The sequence below is a fragment of the Anguilla rostrata genome, chromosome 6 (assembly GCF_018555375.3).
Source record: "Anguilla rostrata isolate EN2019 chromosome 6, ASM1855537v3, whole genome shotgun sequence".
NCBI classification, from domain to species: domain Eukaryota; kingdom Metazoa; phylum Chordata; class Actinopteri; order Anguilliformes; family Anguillidae; genus Anguilla; species Anguilla rostrata.
Window position 1 is genome coordinate 47,736,153 of NC_057938.1, and position 14,294 is coordinate 47,750,446.

A 14,294-nucleotide genomic window follows, 5' to 3' on the forward strand; every position below is an offset into this window, starting at 1 on the left:
CAAAGTTACGAGCCGCAGTTAGCGCTAGCGGGAGATTGAGCATGACTGGTGCGAGGGTACAGTGTCAGACGTAGCACGGGTTCGACTGCTAAACTCAGAGTTAATGCTCAGTGTTAGTTGAGCTAATACATATTAAGTGGAGCTGAGATACACTTTATACAGGTGTGTTTTTATTTACTCTGTTTATCCGTTATTTATCTTGGTGAGTCCCGCTGATACATAAATCTCCTTTCCAAGGATCCGCGCAGATCTCGATATCAGGCCCATTCCTCCGAGAATAAATGCCTGTCAGAGGGCTCTTATCCGACTTTCAGACGCATCGCTCGGTCCGCGGAGCTAATATGATGATTAATGACACTCTGTGATTGCGTTAGCCGCGGCGCGTGTGATGTTGCTTATGGAAACGTGCGTGAGCGCTAATAATGGGGAGCTAGCTCTCCGGTATCAGTCGCCCGCACGCGGAGCATTATGATGATTAATGGCGCCCTCTGATTGCTTCGGCTCGCCGTCTGTAATGTGGGCTCCGGACGTGGGGCGGGGAGCGAACCCCGCCAGAGGGAGGCGTGCGGCTCGGTTAACGGTCGCCCGCGGAAACGACGGCGCTCGGCGGCGAAGACTGATGTGGTCAAGCGAACGGCGGTCGACCGCGGCGCTTTTATGGAGAGACCGGGTCGAGGAGGAGGCCCCGCTCTTTGTTCTTTGTCGACCGCTGCGGCTCGGACCGGATTATCCCCCGATCCGTGTCCGGGAGCGAGGCTCGTACGGGCGCTCCTCAGATCCGGAATGTTCTCCGCTCCGCTTATGAAGAAATGACACGGGGCCCCTCAGCGCTCCTGTGTGTCTGTGTGAGAAGGGACCGTCATCAAACGCCCATCCTGAGTGTGTGTCTGTGTGAGAAGGGATCGTCATCAAACGCCCATCCTGAGTGTGTGTCTGTGTGAGAAGGGACCGTCATCAAACGCCTGTCACAAAGGGCTGGTGGAACATTGATCCGGTAGCACGACTTCCCCCTTTCATCTCACGCTTTTTAGCTACGCTCCCTGTTTCCACTGTTCAGTACTTATCACGGTAGTCGAGGGGCGAGACGCTTACTTCCACAGTCCGTGTTGGCGCGTGTGGATGGGCGCGCGTGTTTATTTTGGCTTTCCTCTCCTTCTCCCCCCCCCTCCCCAGGTCTGAAGCTGGGCCCTGAAGCCTTCCGCTTCGACGGCGGGGTGGAGGCCATCGCCACGCGGCAGAACGAGAAGTACTTCATCCTGCGGCCCGAGGTCATCGAGACCTACATGTACATGTGGAGGTTCACCCACGACCCCAAGTACAGGCAGTGGGGCTGGGAGGCCGTGCAGGTGAGAAACCCCGCCCCCTCCTCCTCCCTCACCCTTCCCGCCTTCCCACAATGCAGCCGATTTCCCAAGAGGCATCTGACTGCATGCCGCAGGAGGGCGGGGCTCAATGTAAAACTCAACCCTTGGACATTCAACCCCCTAGTCCAATCCGGAGCTTTGAAAGCACGTTTGTTTTAAAAAAAATTGCAGGCATCGATGGGCGGAGTTGGATGTGAAACCCCGCCCATCGACATCCAGCTCCGCCCCCTCCCGCCTGCTGCAGTCCGATGCAGTTGAATTTCGCAGGGAGAGCGCAGAGGACGCAGTCACCCCTCTGTGCTCCCCACACACTCGCCCCCCTCCTGGGAGTGGGTCGGGGGGGGGGGGGGGGTATGATAATGTGGGATGCAGATTGCCAGCCGCCCCCCAGGCCTGTAATTGTTTCCAATAATGGCTTGAGATTACCTCTGATGGGCACTGTATTACCCATAAATCCCTGGCCGCCTGCGGATTCTCGGTGTTCACACAGCGTGAGCGTATGAATGCCGCGCCCCCCCCCATCCCCCCACCCCCCCACAACCCCTGTCATTTGCGCTTAATGCCACCCGCACTCCCCAAGGCTGAGGGAAATGTGCTGGCTCGGCAGAGAGGATACATCTAACGGGGAAATAAAACAGCCGTTCGTTCTGAACTCTCTCTCTCTCTCTCTCTACCTCCCTCTCTCTCTCTCTATTTCCCTGACTCCCTCTCTTTCTCTCTCTTTGACTCTTACTCCCTCTCTCTCTCTGTCTTCTCTCTCTCCACCTCTCTCCTCTCTCCATCTCTTTCCACCTCCCCCTCTGTCTGTCTTTCTCTTTCTCCCTCTTTGTCTCTTTTTATCTCTTTCTATGTATCTCTCTCCCTCTTTCTTTATCCCCCCCCCCCAACCCCGCACAGGCCCTGGAGCAGCACTGCAGGCTGGAGGGGGGGTACAGTGGGGTCCGGGACGTCTACGCCGCCCACCCCAACCACGACGACGTCCAGCAGAGCTTCTACCTGGCCGAGACGCTCAAGTAAGACTCTCCCCCACGGGGCACAGAGAGCTGCCGTGGTGTTTTCAGCTTGACTTTGTCCCAGCTGTCCATGACCCTTTCATCAGTCACACGTTATAGAACATTATTTGGGTACATTTCCTTACCCAGACTGCCCTGTGTTCTGTGTATAGTAAAATAGATGATTTGCGAGCAGGTTCAGTGCCTAGGTAGGGGGAACTACAGTAGAGTGAAATTTGCCCCTGATTTGAAACTGCGGACCAGCTCCGCGAGCTCGGTGCTCTGTGAATTTGTTTCCTCCTCCTGACAGCCCGGAAACAGTTATTTTTAAAAATGAAAAGCTTTTAAAAATGGCCACCGTAAAACTTTTCCATCGTTTCCACCCAGTCAGCACAATGGGCCGCGAGAATTGTTTTGACAGATTGTGACAGTGCCGCTGGTTTTCCGTGGGTCTTGGCCCCGGTCTACCAAATAGAGTTATGCTGAGTGAGGGATTACCAAGCCCCCTTCCCCCCCTCACCCCACTCCCCCCACGGGAGATAGCCGTATCCGCAGAACCTGGCCTTGCCGCCCTCAGACCCGACAGGAAGGTTACGCGCGCTCAGTGTGGTGCCGTGTCCGGTGAACCCGAGATTCGACCCAGCGCAATGCAGGGAGAGGGCTATGACTGAGGCAGAGTCCTGCAGTTTACCCACACAGGCCCTGCACTTCCACCACTCACCTCCAGGGGGCCTAAAGAACTCAGTGCTACTGGGGCCTGAGAGACTATCTTTAATGGATTTGTGGTTTGGTGTTTATTTTTTGATATTGGTCAGAAAGAACTACAGGTTTTTGGGGGAACTTTCTCAGTGGTGGAATAAGCCTTGCATGTTCCTCTCTGGCTCGGTACGAGGGCTGCCCCGCCCCTCAGACCCAGGAGGCAAAGGCTGCGATTGGCTAGAGAGGGCTGCGTGGGAATAGACCATTGGCCGGAACATTACCCCCCCCCCCCTTGCACAGTAACTAACTCTGCAGCCGTTTGATTGGCTGTTATATTCAGAGGCTGGAAAGCGCTCGAGCTGACGCTGCGCTCGGATGTTAAAACGAGAGGCTCGGCGCGACTCCCCTCCTTAATTGGGCAATTCCAGGCTTCCTCTCGCATGTAATGGCTCCGCGAAGCGCAGCGATTCGGCCAATCGGATTCGCCCTGCGAGGGCGGCCCCACGGAACGTCTTCGTTTCTCCCGACGCGGGCAGATCCGCCTCTCCTGGCCCGAGCGCGCCCCCTCTCGCTCCCGCGAAGCAGAGCGGTGTTAAACGCCGGACGCCCCCCCCTTCCGAAAACGCGACTCCCCGTCATTTCACTTCCTCTATCCTCCGTTTTTTTGCCGGGAGGGCGTTGTTTTTTTCCGGGGGCGTTTACGCTCTCTGTTCCGCGGCGGTTTGTGAGCGCGCTCGGAAGCTGGGCTCTGGTGAACAGGAGCCCCGAGGTGTTCTCCGAGCTCGTTACGGCGCGGAGGCGGGGGATGGGGGGGGGGGGGGGGCATCGGCGTAATCGGCAGGATAAACAGCACGGCGTCGGCTGGTACAAACAGGTGCGGGGCTCGGTGGGGGGGGGGTCTCGGTAATCGGATCCCGGCGGCGGGGGCCGCAGATGCGTGCTCTTCAGGAGAGGGTAATCACACCGAGAGGACCTGTCATCCCCCCCCCACCCCCCCGAGTCCTCCCGCTGCTGTGGTTGCTGTCTCTTTAATCAGACTCCTCTCATCTACAGCAGGGGCTTGGGGGGGGGAGCGGGCAGCCCTTGGGGGTGGGAGGTTGGGGGGGTGTCTGCGGAGCACTGCTGAAATCTGGCGCAGTAAAGTGGGGACAGGACGGCCTGTCTGAGTCTCAAGCGCAGAAATCAGAGAGGAATCAGCCAATCGTGTTCAGTGGTAATTAGAAACATGGTTTCACTTCTGGGCTATACTTCCTTGCGCCCTGTGGCCTCTACCAGGAGGTATAGCCAATCAGCATGGATGTTCTTCCATTACTTGTTACCAACGCGCTGTGTGATTGGAGGAGCCTTGCAGAAATGTGTAAAGTCTGGGGGTCTGACTGGCGGTTGACTGACCCCCCCTTCACAGCACACGGTCCTTACAGGGCGTCAGGGGGTCCTTGTCCTTATTCCGTACGCGGCCGTTCCGCCATCCGGGCGGCGCGAGGGTCAGGCGGCCGTCAATCGATCACCTGCGCCACAGCACCGCCGGCCCCGGGTGGGGTCTTCAATCCGGCGGCTTGGATGGCGGAGCGGGGAGTAACGAGAGCGGGACGAGATCACACACACGCACCGGAGCGCGGGAAGCTCCATACCCAGGCCGGGTTCACGTTATCGTTCGGAAGTTTAATGGCCGTCGTTTCCAGCGCCGTTGTCGATACGTCACTGCTGACGGTTTTCGTTGCCTGGGGGAGGGTCACGCGTAGGTTTGATGTTTTGTTTTGTTTTTTTGTTTGTTTTTTTGCCATGGATTGGGACCGCCTCCTGTTCTCCGGCACCAAACATAAATTGCTGAGAGTTTTTTGTTTTTGTTTTTCTACGCTCATCGATTTGCTGTGCTGGGCCCGCCCCGCCGCTCTTGGCAAGCGAACGGCAGACCGTCGGTTTTGGCTCCCGGAGTTCGCCTGCTCTGAAGGCGCGCCGCCAGCGTTGCCGTGGAGGGCTGCGCTCCGCGCTGGGCCACGCGAACCCCGGGGCTGCCTGTGATTGGCTCCTTGGGACGTGATGTAATCGCGTCTGGGCCGCCGGCTCCCTCGGGGGCCGCGGCCTTCAGAGAGCCGCCACAGCGGACGGGATTTACCGCCAACGGCAGAGCGCATCAAAAACTCCGCCTCTCAGCCGAGCAGTGCTACTGACTAACTGTCTGTTCCCGGTACTCAGTAACTGTCCATTCCTGGTACTGAGTAAGTCTCTGTTGCTGGTACTCATTAACCGTCCATAACTGGTACTGAGTAAGTCTCTGTTGCTGGTACTCAGTAACTGTCCATTCCTGGTACTGAGTAAGTCTCTGTTGCTGGTACTCATTAACCGTCCATAACTGGTACTGAGTAAGTCTGTTGCTGGTACTCAATAACTGTCCATTCCTGGTACTGAGTAAGTCTCTGTTGCTGGTACTCATTAACTGTCCATTCCTGGTACTGAGTAAGTCTCTGTTGCTGGTACTCATTAACTGTCCATTCCTGGTACTGAGTAAGTCTCTGTTGCTGGTACTCATTAACTGTCCATTCCTGGTAGTAAGTATCTGTTGCTGGTACTCATTAACTGTCCATTCCTGGTACTGAGTAAGTCTCTGTTGCTAGTACTCATTAACTGTCTGTCCCTCACACTCACTGCCTGCTGCTTGGGTGAGTGTTCATTATAAATTTCACTGCAGTCGCAGTTTTTCAGCACAGTAGACCAGTCTGCCTTAAGACTTAAAAATGTAAATGAATATACAATATTACAGTATATATTAAGAAAATATGTGTGACCCGGGAAGTATGGCTCCAGCAACATGGTATTCCACCCCCACCTTCGCCAATTTCAGTTTTGAGGACCGATAATAACCAGCATGGGATGATAGAAGTTGTCAGTTAGAGGTTAGAGCACGCCAGTCCAGGTCTTAACAATGCAGACTATCCGCGTAACCTTCAGCATTCTCTAAGCACAGCCTCTGCCGTGCTTTGATATGCACATTACATCTCTCAGTGGTCACAGGTCCTGCTGTAGTCGCTGGCAACCATCAAATAAAGATTAGTGGGTACTCGAGTGATGTGCTGCCCACTGAGAAAGCGTAAGACCTCTACGCTACAGAACACAGTTAATGCGGAACGAACTCGTCTTTCATCTTTTATTTTCATCCTTAAAATGGTGAAGCTTTATGCTGATTGCGCCTGAGCACAGCGTTCAAATGAAAGTGTGCTGCATCTGACGAGCATCAGGCTAATTGCTCAAACATTAGCACGTTCCCGTAGTCCTGCATTTGACCTTCATCCTAACAAGATTCTTTTTTTTTTCGACGTATGAACGAGTATAGCTTTCCTTTCTGTGTATTTTCTCGACTGGAAATGCAACTGGGGATTTCTTAGTCATCCGAGAACCCAAAGACGTAAAATAAAAATGCGTAAAAATGTACACTTACACTTTTATGTAACAGTGATATGGCGATTAGCAACGAATGAAAATTTACAGGCACTATATTTTTGGTTGTGAAGTGCAACTACGAAAGAAAAACAACAATATTTATTTTTTTTTTAAATGTATATAGTTCTGTGGAAAGCTATGAATATCTAAAAGCAGCGAGGGAGCCGATCTGTTTTTCTGAAAGTAATAAGGCGCTCGCGGCTTTGATGCGGTGTGAATATTGACGGGGCTCGGGAGCCGTTGATGTGGAATTCAGACGCCCCTAGCCCTGCTTCTGCTCACAATACGCCACAGCCTCTTCTGACTTATTGCTTCGAAGGTCCGTGTATAAATCAGCTCAGAAAAAACAATCCCCGTCTTTCAGACTTCCAGTATTCTCGTAAAAAATTAAATAAACTGCAGGGCTGTAGCCGTAATACACGGCCGATATCATTAGTCGTGCAGTGTTTTAAAAACGCTCTAAAGTTATTCTGACAAGCTTTCGTTCTGTTTGGCGTTTGTCACCAATATTTGATGTTGTTTGCCTGTCAGCATCCTCGCTATTTACTGGTCGAATCTGTTGGCAGTTTCACAGAGCTGTCTATTTGTCAGAAGCGCTAACAACTTTCGACGTGTTTTTAATTAGTTCTAATGAGTAATATCACTGTCTGTGCTAATTCAGTACTGCTGTGTTAAAAAAAAAAGCCCACTCATTATCCTGCATTTACACTATAGCTATTAAATGCTGCATTAGTACTGTATGAACTTTTCTCTAACTCAATGCCCAAACTCAAATAGGCCTGCCTACCTTTTCACGTTTGAGTTTAGCTACACCACAGGAAAAAAACATTTATATTTCGGCCCTTTTTGAAAAGCTTATTTAGAGCATAATGTTATACAGTGATTTCATCAATGCAAAATCATCATCATACCCTTCCATGGTTTTCCCCTGCCAAACCAAACACTGGAAGCTGGTCTTGGGCTGGGTACTGTATATACTTCCCACCCCCTGCCTGGGAATGCCAGATTGCTACTCTAAGTTGTGCTGGTCAACCACTAGGTGGCAGTGTCTCCTCCAAACAGAATACAACATAAATGTTTCAGTGCTGTGATAGGAATACTGTACAATGGGAGGTGCTGGCTCAAAGGTAAACCATTAGTCTGTGATTTTGACTCGTTTTAAAAACCCGTTCAACTGAATTCAAAGAGCAGGTAATGATGTCAGTGAGTGAAAATCATTGATTTTAGGAAATTAGGCGGCAACATTTACCACAGCTTTGCTACAACAGTCATGCTGCAGCAGTGCCCTTCTGACAGAAACATGTTGTCTTCTGAAAATTAAATAATCTGCTGCATCATTTTTTGGCAGCGTTAGAAAAACAGATTTAGAAACAGCGTTAGACAAACGCGTTTGCCTCAGCCATTGATCAAAAAATTTGACCAGTGACCAGTTTCATTCAGCCAGTTTATACTGGTTTCCATGTGCTACAGTGTTCCTGAACCTTCCGCCCTCTTCTTCTTGCAGATACCTGTACCTTCTGTTCTCTGAAGATGACCACCTGTCATTCGAGCACTGGGTATTCAACACCGAGGCCCACCCCCTGCCTGTCATCAAGAAGGACAACACAGAGAAGCCAAGCCAGCTGGAGTAGGCCCGCCTCCACCCCACAGCCACGCCCATGCCGGAACTCTGCCTTCATTAGCACCGCCCCCTGACACTCACAGCCCCGCCCCCTTACCAGTGGGCAGCTACACGATCCCCTCCCACAACGGGCAGAGAGACCAACCGCTTTTCCTTTCACGGGCAGGGCTAGTGACCTCCCACTTCCTGTTTTGGGCGGAGCCGTCCGGGAACGTTCCGGTCCACGCGGCCAGGTTGGGATCTCGACCCCGCCCGCGGCCCATCACCCCTCCCCCCCCCTCGCGCGTCTGCAAGCTGGCTGATGTTCAGAGGCACCGCCCCCCTCCCTCCCTCCCTCCCTCCCTCCTCCCCGAGACTGTGAGTAACTCTAAATGGCCAGTCGACCCGAGTGCCCTTGTCGTCGTCATGCCAACAAAGATAGCAGGCCGCATGCTGCCCGTTCCTTCTCCTTTTATCCGAAACCCCTCCAGCGTTTGAGGCTGCGAGATCCAACCCTCTCCTCCGTGAGGAGTCCTAGGACACTTTCCGCTGTAAGTTTTGCTGTCACAAAAAAAAAAAAAAAAAAAAAATCAAGAAAAAATCTAGAAAAAAAAAAGCCATACGGAATTGAAGACAAAGCTTTATATGATTTGGGAGTTGCTCATATTTTGTTCATTTGTTTTGTGCATATATGTAAAAAAAAAAAAAAAAAACTGATCTTTAAAATCCGAATATTTTTGCCTGTGACGTTCGTTTTTGTTTTGATTTTAGTGGCCGTTAAATGGTTTGATTAATTAGGATTTTGTCTTAGTATGCAGACGTGGGGCTCTGTTTTAATGCTGGTAGCCAGTTTTTCAGTAGTTATATCCAGTCAGATTAAAATAGTGCCTTTAGTCTAAAATGGTGTGTAAAATAAGCAGTTTTTACAAAAATCGCAAGGTTTTAATTTATTTCTTGAAAGAATTTATGTAGCTTTGAAGGGTTTTCTCAGCTTGATAATTTTATAACCTGCGCCACACTGCCACCTGCTGGTGGCCACCACACCAGAGCTCAATGCCCAAATCTGTGAGTAATAAACAGAATGAAGTACCCTGAGGAGAGGCCCTTGAAACTGAATTAACGAGGTGGGCGTATTTATGACCTTTCTTCTTAGAATGGGGATTGCGTAGACATTTTAGTTAATCACACATATCAACACGCATTAATTAATCTAATCAAGATTCAGCAGATCCATCCAGTCAGCATTCTGGAATCGACAAAGAATTACATGGTAGTCTGTTTGTAGTACAAACCAAGAAATCTATCGAGGAGATTACACTTGGTTCATTTACTGGTGTTAATTTATTTAATACTCATAAAGTTCATCTGCAGTATCAGAGGTTTCCCCTAGGGGGCTCTGTGGAGTTGTGTTGATATTAAATTGATGGGGAAAAGTAGAGATGGAGCAGAGGACGGCAGGAAATAGGATGTAGGAGTTTTGTGGAATGAATGAATCGTATGAATGTACCATCAAATGTGAAGTGAAAATCATTTTGCCTTTTGTGTTGCTTTTTTTTCTCTCTCGAAAGCACAAAATGCTGAAACGGTGTCTCGTAACTCAAGAAAGATGTTTCAGGGTGCCATTTAGAAAAAACGAGCACAAGCAGGAATATCATAAAATGTAATTAAATGCAATGAAAAGATGCAAGGAAAACGAGAACTAAACGATCTGTCCTACACTGGATTCTGTGTATAACTGTATATAAGACGCAAAGGGGAGAAATGACGTGTCTTTCTTGTAGGAATTCCGTCACTCTCATTCCAGGAGTCTTGTGGGCACGCACTACACACACACACACATAAATACACACGCATATACTTGTAATTGTATTATATTGCTGATAGTATTCCATTACACACACGTACATACACACAATAGCTACGTACTTTGAATCTTTGATTTCTTCTAAGTCCTGTGAGTTCAAAACTCCCCTTCAGCATTGCGTGCCCAACTGGTGTTGCGGGACCTAAGGAATTTCTGATCTCTTTTGTCAAACAATTTGTGGTCGATAGGGGGCGCTGCAGACTATACTGACAATCACACTTGTTTCTGCCCTCTCACACTTTGTTGTTCCAATTAACACTTCTGACATTTCTGACATTTTTCGGTCCATTATTGGGATCCATATCAAGACCTTTACAAAATGAGAACACTATAGCCCCTGAGTTGTACATTTTAAAAAGACACGGTCGACTAACCGCAGTGAGCTTCGTTGAACCGCCACGTTTCGAGCCTGTTGTTTTCTATTTGAAGGACTATAATGAAGGACTGTCATCTCTCTTTATCGTGCTGTTGTAGCAGCCTGAGATCAATCCTCGGTGCAGGGCACTGAGTTGTGAAATCGGTGTGCTTTCCCTTGCTATTCCGCTCTTAGCTCCTGGTGTTTTTTAAGATGCGCGGGAGTTAGCGTTCGGAAGAAATACTGTACTGTACCGCAAGGAGAGACTCGCCCTCACAAAAACCAAGACTCCTAATTCAGCTGCCACTGTGCGAGGGAAAGCTATCGCTAATCACTGTGACACTGTTCATTCAGAATACTGTTTCGCTGACATTTTGCCACACGCTGAGATGCGCTCTTTATCATATTTTTTCCGGCTTTGTGCTCATGATGGCATTTTTAAACTGACATCTCTGTTCCGCATGGGTGTCACGAGAACTTGACGAGGACAGGCAGGTTTGGCGCTACAGTAATAGGACACGGTGAGCCCGAGGCTCGCGCTGGAAACACACTGAAACGCTTTAAAATGTACATTATTCTGTCATTTCCTTGCATCTTTCTTTCGGTTTGCATATTAGATGATGTGCTGTTTTTTTTTTTTTTCAATTGAATTTGTGGTTAAATATCGTGTTGACGATCTTGCTTTAAAATGCCTTTTTATTTGTGAATCTCTTGTTAATGGTTTCGTGAAACAACCTCCAGATGTAATTGTACTATATTGCCGATAATCATTCCATTGCACATATTTTATTTTCATTTATATGCAATTAATTTGGGGGGGATTGTTCTATTTGTTTTGTTTATGTTTTTTTGTTTTGTGTGTGTGTTTTTTTGTTTTTTTTTATGTAAATATTCCATTCAGGCAAATATGCCGGTCTACATTTATATAAATCCTATGACCTTATGGAATAAAAGATATTACCAAGCAGCAAAATTTTTAATAAACTATATTTGTTACACTTCTATTGTGAATAAAAGAAATCTTTTAATATATTGTTTGAAGCGTGTTGTGCTTTTTTAAAGAAATACATGCTGCATTTTTACGTTTTCCTTATCCTGACATGGAATATCAGACTAACACTATACACTGTGGTAACCATGGAGGCAACAGGTAGAAAATTCTTCATTTTATGAAACGTTACCTATGCATTATTGTGTCCTTGGTATACATGCACAAAGGCTATAGCTCAAAGAACAGTATTTTCTGCTGTAGGTAGCGCAGTTGTATTTTAAAATGAACAAATTAGATTGTGTAGGCCTATGTCGTCTGACTAAGCAACACAGCTGCCAACTGCTACACTCTACCCATAGCGTTTTGGACTTCAGCCAGTTTAATATCAAAGATGGGCTTTTACATTGAACCTGATGTGTGCATTATTAACGCTGTACATTGATTAAATTGATTTGTCGTAGAATACCTTGGCAAGGTGAACACAGAAATTGCCGAATCAGTGAGTTTCCTTGACAGCCACTATCTGACTGTCTCTAACCAGGGAGGGAGGGAGAAGTCTACCATTTTAGATGTGTAATGATAATGGGGTTCAGCAGCTGCGGAAATTACCCAGAATCCTCAGCTGCTGTATATGAACCATGGAGATGAATGCCTTAGCAATGAACCCTTACTTGTTAACATTTTGCAGAAATGGTCCTTAAAGTCATTACATCACCCATTTTTCTTTCTGTGTTGCTTCATCAATTTTGTGTTTATGGATGAAAATGGAAGATTGCTCTACCTGCACTGTGTCTCGCTGATTCTACTAGTAAAATGAAAACATCCTAGTATTTGATCGTTGTGGATGCTGGTCATTTATGCAGTTCATTTTCACTTTTTTTAACCCTGGATAAATAGCCTACCTGAAAAATGATCCTTTGTAAGTAAAGTGTTCCTCAGGCATTTTAACCCCCTTGAAATGCAGATTTTTAAATAATTTGTTTTACTTTGGAAAGCAGAATATTTTTTCAGGTATATCAGTATTTTGGTGGGCCTGGTTTGATAAGCATTCCAGGTGGATGTGTACCAATTTAAACTTAACCATGTTTGATATCAAGATGACTAAAATACAAGCATACTAGAAGTTGTTATAAGTTAGAAGTTGTTTTGCATCAGTAAAGAGGTAAATAGATATTTTTCTGCTGTATTTAATTTGATATTCACATTCATTGTCAGTACTCTTAGTTGTCTAATGGTACATTGGCCTAATAGGCTTTAGAGTGAGGCTTTTGATTTTTATTGGGTCATTTTCAGATGTTAGTGACTAAATTGCATGTTGTGCCATTTAATTGTGGTGTTTAATGATCTAAACCTACTCCTGAATTTTTATTTCTGTGATGATAATGGCCTTCCCCTTAGAGCTTTGCAGCAGGTCCGATTCTTCCTGTTACTTCAACATTCAGCTTGCGCGAAAATACCTGTCTGATGTTTACAGAAGACATTGTAGCATAATCCAGTACAGAGACAAAATGGGGAGGAAAATATTATAGATGGTTCCATTTGAATTTGGATCACACGTGATCGTTGAATTTCGAAAAAAAAAAAAACCAGGAGCTTTATAAGGCCCTGGTGAAAACAAGCCGAAATGAAAGCACAGTGATTTGTCTGGCTAGCCTGACCATATTCAAGCCCTCACCTTTCTTCAAAGGAGAGTTGTAAAGCCATTTACATCAAACTGAACTCAACATCTGTGTGCTGCTAAAAACTCATACAAACCTACTGCAGTATACAAATGGAAATTCATAAAGGGTAATTTTGGGAGGGGAAACTAGTACACACCTGTAATTCGATTAATTTAAATATCTGGAACTCCACTACAATGGTAGGTTGCAAGATAGAACCATACCTACAGTTGTGTTACTCTGCCTTGACATCAAAAGATTGAATTAATGAGGACTGGAAGCTTAGCATAAAACGAGTAAATAACAAATGCATATAAACAATTGTGTTTTTTTTTTTTTTTTTTTACCGGAAGGTTAATTCATTTTCTCACGGATGGAGAATAACAGCTGTTTTTCAAACCCACCAGGTTGTTTAAAAAAAATTCTCTAAGCCCTCAGCTGTTCAGGTGCCTGTGCAATAAAGAGATGTAATGACCACCAGATGGCGTACGTAACGATTTAAAAGTCCTTGTCCGATATTACCTGTACGCCCTGAGAATAATTGTACACTTAATAATTTTGATAACGGGTGTTATTTCATCATTTTTTATCTGAACATTTTTTGCGAAGTGTCGATTTGCAACAAGAATTCTTTGTAACCATGTTCTCAATATTCGGAACTGAGTAAAAAAAAATCTTTTAAAATTATTATTATTAATTGAAAATGAAAATATCTAACGTCTTATTTTCTCGCATTGCCGTGAATTTTAAAAGTTGTAGGATATACAACACGATTTTGTCAGGTAACTGCAAATTATATGCTTCCCATATAATACTGTTTACTGCTCAAACACGTTGTCGCCACCAGGTGGCAGTACAACATAAATTTATATCTTACAATTTATCAGGTCTTGTTGAACTTGTTTAGTGAGGCAAAGTAATGTTTCTTGTTTTTTTTTCTTTTTGTTTTTTTTTTTCCTCAGATTAAATTGTATCTCTTCATATGTTGTTATTTTAAGGCCATCCAAGACTGACTACTGTACCTATATGATCACACAGTAAACTCGGTCGTCACTATGTAGGAATCTGAGAATATACCTCAGATTTCCAAATATTCATACAAATGTCAAACTACTCTTTAATCCACATTATCTGGTCTGAAAGAAAAGTGTCCGCAAGCAGCAGTGTAGCGGAGCTGGGCATTTAACCCCTAGGTTGTATGTTCCGTTCCCACACGAGACAATGCTGTCTGTTAGTTTGAGCAGACTCTCTGTTACGGTTGCTTCGATTGAATTAGCTGGGATAATATTTGAAATATGAATTTTGTCCACTGCCCTGGAAAGGGGCATCT

The 14,294-nt window shown here is 46.6% G+C and overlaps 1 protein-coding gene across 1 annotated transcript in view; it reads left to right on the forward strand.

Annotated features, from left to right (window-relative positions):
* Positions 1-11,342, forward strand: part of man1a1 (mannosidase, alpha, class 1A, member 1) — a 122,449-nt gene extending 111,107 nt beyond the window's left edge. Inside the window, exons 10-12 of the mRNA XM_064340144.1 lie at positions 1,174-1,346; positions 2,262-2,377; positions 7,998-11,342. Coding sequence (XP_064196214.1) covers positions 1,174-1,346; positions 2,262-2,377; positions 7,998-8,124 — 416 coding nt within the window. The 3' untranslated portion in view covers positions 8,125-11,342. The remainder of the gene's footprint in view (positions 1-1,173; positions 1,347-2,261; positions 2,378-7,997) is intronic.
* The last annotated feature ends 2,952 nt before the right edge of the window (positions 11,343-14,294 follow it).